General features: G+C 35.2%; 1 protein-coding gene across 2 annotated transcripts in view; it reads left to right on the top strand.

The window, feature by feature from the left end:
* Positions 1-11,598, top strand: part of mew (multiple edematous wings) — a 313,875-nt gene extending 302,277 nt beyond the window's left edge. For both annotated transcript variants that reach the window (XM_083120732.1, XM_083120731.1), the window contains 6 exons: positions 396-640; positions 3,255-3,484; positions 4,470-4,690; positions 8,633-8,727; positions 9,457-9,583; positions 10,481-11,598. In XM_083120732.1, coding sequence (XP_082976858.1) covers positions 396-640; positions 3,255-3,484; positions 4,470-4,690; positions 8,633-8,727; positions 9,457-9,583; positions 10,481-10,696 — 1,134 coding nt within the window. In that variant the 3' untranslated portion in view covers positions 10,697-11,598. The remainder of the gene's footprint in view (positions 1-395; positions 641-3,254; positions 3,485-4,469; positions 4,691-8,632; positions 8,728-9,456; positions 9,584-10,480) is intronic.
* Positions 11,599-13,202: the final 1,604 nt, after the last annotated feature.

Raw genomic sequence — 13,202 nt, 5'->3', positions numbered from 1 at the left:
TAAACAGAGAAATCAAGAAGCAATGTTCATAGGAATGGCCTAAAATTTTATAAGTCATCTTCATGTAGAATTCCAGTAAATATGGTCCCCTCTCCTCAGAAAATATAGTAACGTATACATGGAGAAAAAATTAGTACACAATTCCGGAGCCACGGAGTCAAAACATAGTGTTAGTTTAAACAAAAAGCACTGGACAATGGATACTGTCCAGTTAACATTGCATGCTAATAAAGAACCATTGCCACTAGTATTCAGATAAATACAGGGTGTTTCAGAAAAAAACGGTAACGTATTCGAGTGCTGAATTTTAGTTACCTTTTCTTTAAACACCCTGTAAGAGATACATGTATTTCCACATGTGCAAATGCATGATAAAATTTGCAATTTATTTTCAGGAGAAACCATTCCACTGCCAAATAGATGAACATAATTCCACATTGTTGGTGTGTAGACTAGGGAATCCTTTCAAAACGGGCAGCAAGAGTCTGAAAATCCGCTTCAGTCCTAGCGAGGTAGAAGACTTGGAGTCCCTTCTGGAGTTTATTTTGTTTGCAAATTCCACCTCTGAAGAAATAGAGCATCAGGATCCCCTTAGTCTTCAAATCACAGTTGTTAAAAGAGCAGATCTATCTCTGAAAGGGTAAGTGCTTTCAGAAGTTCCTTGCATACAGAATGTGTGTGCTTTAGTTGTATGTTGTTTCATTAAATCTACATCACTCTTGCGTAAATGTACATCATTGGTGTTTTGAAGTAACGCGTAACTTGTCGTGGTGGAACCTTGATTTTATGTGTTTCAGGGAACCAAGATGGAAAAACTTAAATGCGGAAAAGTGTAGAATCGAGGAAAATTTTATGCCATCTTACTATGTAGGGACGATCAAGATTGAATGTATAATGCAGGAAAATGTGAAATCTGGGAACGTAAAATTGAGTTTCCATTGAACTCAGTTACGAAGTAACAAAGTCACCTTTTCAGGTAACATACTGGTAATGAGTAAAGAAATTGACAGTTACTTTTCTGTGTATTTCAACAGTAAAAAAAAAACAATGGAAACAAAATTTTAATCTTCATCATATAAATATTTATTGCAAGTAAATGTTTTGCATGACAGATTTTTCACGTATATAATATACTTTGTATTTTCTTGCCTGTGCATGCTCATACTTCCACATATATTTAATGAAAATTAGTGTAAATTTTACATTGTCAGCAATTCAGGCATACAACATATTCAAAGAGTTGTATCTAGCATACATAAGCTACTTTTTGAACAGCCTTTCTTTTGGGGGGGGGGGGTGTGTTAGGCTACCAAATCCCTCCAAGCAAAAAGTAAGACACATTGTCCAAATATGTAATGTGATATCATAAATCTAAGAGTTTGGGATGGGAAATGCATACCATATCCAGAACACATCTAGAGTTTTCAGTGCGGAAAATGTTAAAAATTTTCACACACTGTGAAAATATTTTACACCTGGGTGATTGTTTTTGCAAGATCTGGAAAGGGACTTCTGATTTCCAAAAAAAAAAAAATCTGAATTGAGAAAGATCCCTGTATCCCTGTATTAACCATGTTTGAAGCATTCTTCGCCAAGAAACCAAATTCCCCCCCCCCCCATTTTGATTTTCTGTTTCACCATTGAAAGATGTGTTTTGTTAATGTAGGACATTTATGACAATTTCTTCAAATTCCTTCTCCATGCCAGACCTAAGGCTGCAATGTCTGGAAAAAAGTGAGCAGCTGGTACCCCTATTGGCTTTTGTTGTGTTGAATAAACCAGGATTAAGATAATCAGAATTCTAGCAGTTATTCAAAAAAAATACATCAAGCATCCAAATGTAGATATATATGATAGGAGAATATTGAAGGAGTTACAACAATTATCATTAATATCTAAAGCAATTAGGTTTTTACATCCTGCAGAATGACAGAATTTGGTACAGATTATTTACAAAAATGCTGGATCAGTAAAAAATTATCATAAATTTTATTGATAGACTGATACTTCTAAAAAAGCATTTTGAAATCTGTTAGGGGTAAGAAAATGGAGAAAAATATTTATAATCACCTGTTTTTGTAAAAGAAAATTTAGGTCCAAGCCTCATGACACCTCCTCTTTGGCATGGCTATAATCAACGAACACTGATAAAGAGTACAGGCCATTCGGTATAGCCTGAGCTCTGGCCTTGAGCTGCGCAGAAGCCTGCCGTCAGCACCACGATGCGAGAGTTCCACCGAAAGCAGAGTTGCTAACTGCCTTAACAATTACCTATATCCATAATCTGACTTCAGAGCTTATTGGTAGGTGTGTTTGGTACTTACTGCGTATTTTTAAAAAGCGACAGATGATAGTTCAAGGAAAAGAATGACAGATGATTCTTTTTGTCGGTGAAACCCTCATTGGTTAAGCCCCTCGGCGAAAGTGGCATCCTCCCTCTCCTCATCAGATCGTGTTACCACTAATAAGGTGATTGTTGACCTGTGTTGCTTAGGGTGTTTTATTCAACGGAAGCTGAGGCGAAAACTGGAATAAATATTAGAGAAAGCAAAGTGATTCTTAATCAGAGTTGAGAAATTATCTTAATGTGCATAAGTTTATAAAGAAAGAAGCTGACAGTGGTCTTGTGTTGAATGTGAAACAACTGCAAAAGCATGTTTTCGCATCTACTGATATGTCAGTAAGTACTTTGAAACAAAAATGATCACTACAAAGTAAATGGGAAGGGATTAGTAACACCTAACAAACCACGCACAAGAAAGAAATTTAAAAGTGATGTGGATGAATTTGACAAGTGTGTTATTCGTAGAACAATTGATGAATTTCACGATCAGGAAGGACGGCGTGCTAGTTTAGATTCGTAAGTATTTTATTTAATGAGACAACAGCATAAAGCTTTGCCAGTTTAATGTCTAGTAGAACTGTAACTTCAGCGTATTGCAACACTGCTCCTTTGAGTCACATGACGGGCCTCCCTGATGGCGCAGTGATAGCGTCGTCGCCTTGTAATCAAGGGATCCCGGGTTCGATACCCGGTGGAGGCACAAGTGGTTCGGATCCCACTTTAAACTGTAGGTCCAGTCCCAATTAGTCTTACTGTGCATAAAGTGGACTTAAAACACCAAATCAATCAATCAATCAATCAATGAGTCACATGCCGTCTTCTGCAGACGACAAACATCTCCCGCTTTGCGCATGCCAGAGCTCAGGCTAAACCGAATGCGCTGTACCAATATTATTTCTTTTCTTTCCAGATCAGCTCGACCGGAACAAGTATTTTATGGTGGTGTTGTGAAAGGAGAATCTGCAATGAAATACCGTGACGAGATAGGATCCAGAGTGTTGCATACATACCAAGTGTTCAACAAAGGACCGTGGAAGGTTGGTCGACTGGAAGTTCACATCGAGTGGCCTTTCCAAGTGGCTAACGACAAACCACTTGGAAAGTGGTTGCTGTACCTGGAAGAAAGACCTACAGTTGAGAGTAAGTGTGATTTACAGCAGCAGATTATATTTGTTCAACATAGCCCAAATTATAACAATTAGGTTGATAATTCCTACTTCACATTTAACACTCTATACAACCTGTCAAAGAACCTAGCCATCCTATCCATTGGTTGTTGTCAGTGATGTGACAATTATACCCACATCTTATTTGATGCTATTTTAGATATTAAAATGCTTGAATTTTTCATAAATGACAAAGAAAGCTATGGTACTTGTGAAAGTACTTTATTATTAAACACAAATGGATATGTAGGGTTACCCCCCCCTTCTCTCTCCCTCCCTCCCTCTCACTTACTCATTGTACAACTTGGAGAGAAGTGTATATGACTAAAATGTACAGTGGGATCCACTAGTATTCCTTGGCAAATTGTCTATGACTATTTTCAATAATTTTTCTCTTACATCGTATGTGTTTTTAAGCGATGGATTTTTATGTATGCTGGGGCAGAAGTTGTCAACAGCTTGTTTCAAGTTTTCCTCTTAAATCTTGAAGCTCTTATTGGGTCACATAAAATGCACGTTGAGATAGACAACTTGCACAGTAATACTCATGGATCCCACTGTACCAAACCAACACAAAGAACACTCATGCCAAGGCCAGGATCAAACCTGGTGGTGAGATAGAAAGTTGAGCACTTCATGTGCTAAGCCAAAAAGCCAGCAAAATTTTACAAGTAGAATACATACAGTCTCTGCTCTTGTTTCAAGATTGTCTACAAACTAGTTTCTCCACAATGTGTTCACAATTTGATGATGATTATGCAGACTTTTATAAGAACACTAATTCCATACTTGTATATCAAGCTGCTCTATTCAAATTAATTATTTAAATTTTCTCATATTTTGAGAACTGGTAAAGGTGGTACACCATGTACATCTATGTATTTGAGGTTTTATTAATTTCAGTGGCTTGTGCTGTCATCCACATTGGAAGGAGATGTTTTCATGTTTTCTATTTTCAGCATTAAATCGTGGAGAATGCATTTTGGATTCATCATTAGTGGATCCCCTGAGCCTGCCTCCAAGACCTGGTGTGACAGAAATTCCTCTGAAAGCCTCTTCTCACCACGATGTGGAGGAATCTGGGGGAGAGCTCAGGAGGAGGAAACGAGACACCGAGCAGATCGTGAAAGCAGAATACCTGACTGACAAGGATGGAAGGAGGAGGAAAGTTGTTTCTATGGTAAGGAGTTTGTGAAATTGTTTTAATTGGTTTCCTAGAAAATGTCAAGTTGCATTTAATCTACTTTTGACTGCAAGTAAGGATACGTTTTGGATTTTTGATATTTTTTATTTTATAACCTGTTGTGCAATTCATACGTAATCAAGATAAACTTTATTCATTCAGGAAATTCAAAGAACATACAACTTTACATACTAAGGAAATTACATTCAACATTGTGTGCACAGACTATTGCATAGCAACAATTGTTTGCTTCTTCTTTCGTAGGAAACAGCACTACATAACTTTTTGTGTGATTTGTCTCATTTCATATTTGAGTGCTAATAAGCAATTTCCATTGAATCACACAAATTTGTAGAATTGTCTTTTGAGAAAGCATGAACAAACTTGCTTCATCCAGGCCTACCTGCATGGCAGAGTGGTTAGCACAGTGAGTGTCCTTTCATCAATTTCATCATATCACCACTCATCCTCATCTTCATGTTTAGCCAAAAGTGAAGTAAAATAAATCAAAATCAATCAATCCCTTCATGCATGCCATTTCTGAATCACATGTTTTCTCAGTAGATAGCCCCCTTTTTTTCCCTTTCCAATCTTCACCCATCACCAACTATGCACCGAACACTAGCCAAATTACTTTTTCATCGACTTCTCTCTCTTACCTATCACTTCTTTCTGCCTATACTGACGTCTTTCTTATGTTCCTCTGCCGTGAACATACAACCATGTAAAATTTTGTAGCATAATCCATTTTAACCACCTTCCTGACGGCTTCTGCACACACATATGTTGGTTTGTTGCAGGTAACATATTGTGTAGTCAAGAAAGTCATGAAAGTCAAGAAAATGTAAAGAAATCAACAAAAAGACTTGTAGTCAAGATTTTTTGCCATCACAATGATTGATTCATTGGTTTAATTTATTTTACTTTGCTTTATGAGGATGAATGATGCTAAGGAGTCATTCCATGCCAAATCAACACAGATATGTGCAATTTTTAACCTGACCATCTCCAATTTTCATGAAATTTGGGGAGTTGAAACTATGCATAGAACTTAGTAAATATGAAAATTTTTAGTCTCGTGCGTCTTGTAATTGTTAAATTATTCAAGGTCAAAGTTTGCAGAAATTGCCTTTTTTGAGCCCGCTTAGCTATACTAAATGTGCTATAACTGCGCCACTATTTTGCCTAGGAAGCTCAAATAAAGCTTATTGTACAGGGAATTGAATAAACTTTCCAGTGATATATAACAAGCCTACCTTTGGATAAAAATATAATTTTGTCACGTGACCTTGACTTTTGACCTTGAATATCTCAAAACATGTCATCACCAAAAATCGTGAAAAAAATATATTTGGTCCCTCACACCATACTCTAAAACATATCAAAAATCATTCTGGGACTGCAATGGGATCAGAAGATACAAAATAATATGTGTAACTATGTGACTGATAAGAGCCCCATTACATGAACTATGAAGAGTCAAATGTCCCTTAACACCCCCTACAAAATGTGAAGGAGTTATCCTGGGTATAATTGGTCATAAAAGAAATAGGTTAGGCACAGGGAGATCCCTAGCCGTGTGTGTCAAGCGCAGATCCGGCATATTGTTGACCGCCATATTGAATTCAACGCAAAAATTTCAAAGGAAAGGGGGTGATGTGATATATCAAATGAGGCTAGAATTTCACGAGAAATGAAGTGACGAAGGTTTATCCAACATATATTTAACCAGCAAAAATTTATTACTGCATGTTTGTAACCATTTTCTCCTTTTCGAGGTGTTAAAAACAAAGCATTGGAATGCTCTTAACGTGTTAGAAACTCATCGAGATCACGCTGACATCTTGGGAGAGAACGCAGTATACTCACCATTGCATATGATTTTAATCAGCTACATTCACCAAATAGTTGAATAGTGAAGAATATTGGGAAAAGTATCTCAAACAATTACGTGACACTTCCTTTGGAATGAAAAATTCTTCAGTGATGAGGCTAATTTTTATGTTCACGGTGAAGTTAATAAAATAAAAATAATATGCAATACCTGTGATTTGCTCAGTCGAATGGTTGTTGCTGGTAAGCTAATTATGTGGTATAATGTATGGCGAACGGAAATGGTTGGTCCATATTCAACAACGGAATCTTAAATGGTGAGGGCTTCTTGGATTTGTTAAGTGAACAGGTTTTTTCACCCTTGCTTACGGGATATGGCACTTTTCGAGAGTTTTGAAACAGGACAGAGTGTGACCACACTATGTGGACATTTTTGCAATTTCTTCATGGTAATTTTCTAGGTAGATTGATGGGCACACGGGGATATATTAAAAGGCCTGCACATTCCCCAGATCTAATATCTTAGGAGGACTTTTACCTTCAGAAACATTTGAAGAGAATGGTGCATTCACTAAAAGTCCCTGATATTGACCATCTGAGAGAGAGCATAGTTGCTGCTTGCGATGTTGTTGCACATTGCCAAATGTTCTATGCGAGTGTGAGAGACGTCAACGAGTGTGCTCACAGGAACGTTGACAACATTATAATGTGCATATATCGTAAGTGAAAGATATGTGTATAACTTTTTGCTGGCGTAAGATACGTTGGAAAATCCTTCGTCACTTCATTTCTCGTGAAATTCTAGCCTCATTTGATATATCACATCACCCCTTTACTTTGAAATTTTTGCGTTGAATTCAATATGGCGATCAACAATATGCCGGACCTGCCCTTGACACACACGGCTAGGGATCTCCCTGTGCCTAACCTATTTCTTTCATGACCAATTATACCCAGGATAACTCCTTCACATTTTGTAGGGAGTGTTAAGGGACATTTGACTCTTCATAGTTCACGTAATGGGGCTCTTATCAGTCACATAGTTACACATATTATTTTGTATCTTCTGATCCCATTGCAGTCCCAGAATGATTTTTTGATATGTTTTATAGTATGGAATCAGGGACCAAATATATTTTTTTCGCGATTTTTGGTGATGACATGTTTTGAGATATTCAAGGTCAAAAGTCAAGGCTTGTTATATATCACTGGAAAGCTTGTTCAATTCCCTGTACAATAAGCTTTATTTGAGCTTCCTAGGCATAATAGGGGCGGAGTTACAGCAGATTTAGTAAGCTAAGCGGGCTCAAAAAAGGCAATTTATGCTAACTTTGACCTTGAATAATTTAACAATTACAAGACGCACGAAACTAAAAATTTACATAGTTACTAAGTTCCATGGATAGTTTCAACTCCCCAAATTTCATGAAAATCGGAGATGGTCAGGTCAAAGGCTGTGTTGATTTCGCATGGAATGACTAAGATGAGATGGGTGAAAAGACAAATCACAAACATATAGGAAAGACAACACAAACTCCACAGAAAATTATACCGGCTTTGAATCCAGATGCCAGAAACTTGCTAGTCTGTCAAATGGAGTCCATGGTGTACTACATGGAAGGGAACATTAATTGTTACGTTTATTAATACATAAATAAATTCTAATTCTCTTACTAAAATACAGCTTCAGTTTTCATCTTAACCAGCCGTTGATAGCAGTTTTTCGTAAATAGAAAAATAGTTACTATCTTAACTGCTAATTTCCAACTTTTCCTAAGTAGGAGTTGAATAAATAAAGTTTAAGAAAAACGAAAAAAAAAAAGGTCAAGAAAAAGTAAAGAGTTTTGGATTTGTTATTTTGATAAATACCCTTGTCTTTCTTCTTCCACCATTAAATTTAGTGGCATTAGTTGATGTGAAATGTTATCCTTCTGATAGTTTCTTCTTTGGCCACACAACAGTCATCCAATCTCTAATTTGTTCAAGAACTGAGCAAGATACTTGTTAATTGTGGACTGGTACTGGGAATATAACTAATTTGAAAGAAAAAAAAAACACAATACACATTTTGCAATGGAGTTTTTTTTTTTTTTTTTGTCTTTTCAGAATTGCCGCGACGGTACAGCAATGTGTTTTAAGTTCCACTGTGTTATTCACAATTTACTCAAGAACCAAGGAGCAACAATACGCATACCAGCCAGGTAGCTTGTTACTATAATTATTTTTTATTTGAATATTTTAAGATTTGATTTTGTTGATTATTACATGAATTTTCCTAGTTAATATGAATATCATAACCACTACATTTTCTTCTTCTTCTTACCACACATTGTACATCAAATGTAGATTTCCCATGTTTTAAGTTACGAGTCAATGGCAAAAAGGGATTTTCTAGGACAAGGTCATTGGTGGGGGAAAATCCCCCCCCCAGGATTTTGCACCCTGAATATATTTCAATATAAGCCTCTTTTGTAATGAGATATGGGGTCATATGTGACAATGATGCTTTGCAGTCAGTGTATAGCGTAATTCTTTATTTTTGCTGATAATTAACTATAATAAGCCAATTAAATATTACCTATAATTCCTCTATGTATGTTATCTTTTTGTCTGGTGTGTGTACATGGGAACAGTTATAAAAAAATATTGTAAAACAAAATTTTACACAATTCAAATGTTCCACTGTAATAGAGTACATAGTCCATGTTTACATTTTTTATTCTAATATCTGCATTTTGGAGAAGAAATAATTTATTATAATTGTAAATGTTCCATCCATTTCTCTGCCTAATATGTAAATGTAAAACATAGATTTATTTACACCAGGGTAGTATTGGCTAAATTTACAATACAATGTACATTCTCTTTCTTACGCACCTAGTATTTTTTTTTTTTATTATAGCATAAACTAAGATACTTTTTCTTGGCAGATTATGGAATTCAACATTAGTAGAAGATTATCCTAGAGTTGACTGGGTTAAAATTGGTTCAATTGGAAGAATTGTAATCCCAGAAGAATTTGAGATAAAGCAAAGCGAATTAGATGATAAAATAATGGTAAGTAATATTCCACACAATAGTATAGTAAAAGTAAAAAAGTAATTCCCGCTGGTCATGCAGTAGAATAACACGAAAGAACGAAGCTTGCATTCTGGTCAATCCACATTTTTCACGAATTTTTACAGTTCTTTACACAAATTACCAGATAGTGCACTGTTCTGTTTTTGAAAGTGTGTTAGTTTCATTAATTTTATAAACTGTTAATTTCCTTACAAGTACCTAAAAAAAAAATAATAATAAAATAAAACAACTGGAACGGTAACTGTACTAACATTTCAGTTCAACATTTCAGTTCAATACAAATAGAACAACTATAAAATAGTTTACCCAATGAAAGCTTTGTAAGTAAAGCTGAAACTTTGCTTCATAATACTTTTATGTTAGTTTTTATTTGTATTAAAATGAAAGTGTTAGTGATAGTAACAAGTAAAGTGCACCATCAAGATTTACTGTAGGTAATTGTTGACTGAATGACTGATATTGTTTGTTCTTTTTCAGTAAATGTGTATTTAATTATTATTCACCATACTCTTTACTCATTAAGGCTCAACTAGACCTTTGGCAGCCATAAGGGCAAATTTTTCAAAAATTCCTCTCCATTTAAAAAACCTCTTTGATATTCCAAAATATGAAAAATTACATATGCTTAGAATTCCTTCTAGAGTATTGATGTGAATTTTCATGTAGTTTACTTTCACTGTTATCTAGATATAATCAATAGTTTAATAAACTTACGTAATCGTGAAACTATTACTCACGGACTGTTGCGTTGCAGTTTTTTATTTTTTTATTTATTTATTTTTTGTTTGTTGGGAGAGGGTTGATTACCTGGAGGGATTTTATCACTGTCTTTACTGCATTATGCTACTTTCTTTTTCTGTTCTTACCTTTTAGATTGAAACAACTGCTTATCCTGATCTGTTGGATCAACAGGAACCAGAACCAGTACCAATTTGGATTATCATTGTTGCAGTTGTTGCAGGCCTTTTGTTACTTATTTTGCTCACGTTAGTGTTATGGAAACTTGGTTTCTTCAAGAGAAGACGGCCTGACCCTACACTGTCAGGGAACTTAGAAAAACATAAAGATACAAATGGGGACTTCTCGTAAAAAAAAAACAATGTTCTTTTGCAAGAAGGACCAGATTAGTGCCGAAACCCGTGAAGATCACTGTGTGGCTTGAATAGTGATCTCTTGAGGCAGCTTTTTTTTTACATATCCTGGGTGTAAAAGTTATTTAAGTGGAAGAACTGATAAGGTATACAGGAGACCATGTAAGGAGATCCGAACTGTTGCTAAATGAAATGGAAATCAGAATTGTGAGGTGTTTCTCAAAATCAACCACTTGTGCTTAACGCAAAAGAACGTATGGAATATGTGTGAATATTCTTATGGATTTCAAGTAACTGATTACGGTGAAACAAATGCCATGGAGGCATTGTTGTTGTTGTTTTTATATTGTCTAATGTGTGCATGTGTGAATGATGAGTAAAAATTAGGAGTGGCTGTGTGTGATATATAAAAAACGATAAATGGAAACGAAACATGGCCTTTACGCATCAAGTGTGCCTTTTCTACGTCATTTACAGTGAACATTTAGTCATTCTACTGCCAGCCATAAACAACAGTCAAGGAAATTCATGTTCACTGCCAGTTGTGCATTGAAACCATCTGATGTATAGATTAAAACGTACTTTGTACATAAAGTTTACAATTACCTAGACTTTGCTCATAATTGTATAGTAAGAACAATCTGCTCTTGTTTGTTTAGCGATCATAAACAAATTGCAATTTTTAATTCTGTGTCCAAATTTGAAGCATAAAGTTTAGAAGAATATTTCTTCTGATGAAATGAAAAAGCACGTGAAAATTAAATATCGAAAGTTTGATCTGAAAATTGATACTGTAAATTATATTTGTTATATGTTTTCTCTAATTCTATATTATTGTGTTCTTTTTTAAATTTTGAATGAAAAAAATTAAAAGGAGCAGGAGATAGAGTTTTTTACATACTTGGTTTTATTTTATTAAAATGTCCTAGAGTAAGCTATGATTTGGTAAAGTACCAGCATTTAAATCTGTCACCATAAAGAGATTGTTTTCATATTCATTTAAAATTGCAAAACAAGAAGAAATTCAACATCTTACCAATCCCTCATAAATTATTTATTTAAGATAACCATAATCTATATTATTCAATCCTACATAATCATTCAGACAAAATTTTCAGGCTTTATGTGTACCTTCACATTCTTCATCAATGAAAGCAACAAGATGATTCTATAAGATGTAAACAGAACATTTACAAGTAAGTTTCACGGATATATATTTTTAGTAACTCTTTTACGTCTTATATTATCAACCGCATTGTTTATTCCCCTCAACATGAAAGATGATTCTGATAATTATGCATAATTAGAAATTCTGTTTCATAAAGCAGTTTACTACGTTTTTCTGTTGTGTGTTTGGTTGTCTCATGATGAGGGGGTTGGATGGGGGTGGCTGTGCACCCATGAGAAGAATTCAGTAAATAGGTCATACATATCTATCAGATATCTGGTAACAGTAGGCACAGAGGGATGCACAAGTATTGCTTTGAATTTTTTTTCTCTTTCATCCTATATGGTTTTAAGAATTTAATTTTTGCAAATGCTGGTAAAAAAGCTTGTTTGACATTTTGTCTCAATTTCTGACTCTCATTGCATAAAACAGGAATAAACATGGTAGCAGACAGTTTGCTTGGTAATAATTATGCCTTCCACAAAATCGGGAAAAGTGTGTTCACAGTGGTTGTGAATTGATTAAGAGATTGAGAAGGAGCAATTTGTCCAACACCACAGACCTGACTTTCGTGTAGTGGGTATTGCAACACTGCATAAACAACAGGATTAGTGCATCACCATTGGTGGGGATTTATGGTGAGAATAAGAATGTATAATTAACTCTGATAAACTTACTATTCATTTTTCCACGTAAGTTTTTTTCAGCGATCGATTTCGCCACTCGTCTGGTGGCTTCGTCAGATGAGTGGCAAAATCGATCGCTGAAAAAAAAACTTACATGGGAAAATGAATAGTAAGTTATCAGAGTTAATTACTTATCTTCGCGTAATCGCCAAACTGATATATTTGGAAGCAATAAGAATGTATGTCAATGTAATACTAAATAGTTTTCCAAGTTCCATGCCTCAGTACTTCTTTTGTAGCTATATCTGACTTGCCCTTGATGATGGATAGGTAAGAACTGCAGGATTACAAATTTAAATGACAGCATTCTTTAAGGAAAAATGGTTAGTGTAACAATTCTTTGATGATGCAATGTATATCTGTTGACACATAGGCAAAATTGGTGTTGTCTATTGACTATGTCCTGACCCTGTATACTAGATTGATGGGTCAAGGACATTTTATAGATGTAATAACATTACCCGATCATGAAAAATAATGGGTAATATATGAGTAAATATGTAGTGTGGTCAGGTTTTGAAATCTGGATCAAGTCATGCTGGGGTGTAGCTCAGTAAATAAAGCTAGATTTTATTTTGGGACTCACTAGCTATCCCTGCCCTTTAGGATAACGAACTGACTCTGGTGAAGGGCGATGTCGGTGGCAGGCA

This window comes from Lepisma saccharinum, chromosome 4 (assembly GCF_977018435.1).
Source record: "Lepisma saccharinum chromosome 4, izLepSacc3.1, whole genome shotgun sequence".
Lineage (NCBI taxonomy): Eukaryota > Metazoa > Arthropoda > Insecta > Zygentoma > Lepismatidae > Lepisma > Lepisma saccharinum.
Note: the sequence above shows the minus strand (reverse complement) of the source record. Positions and strands in the feature narration are given on the sequence as shown.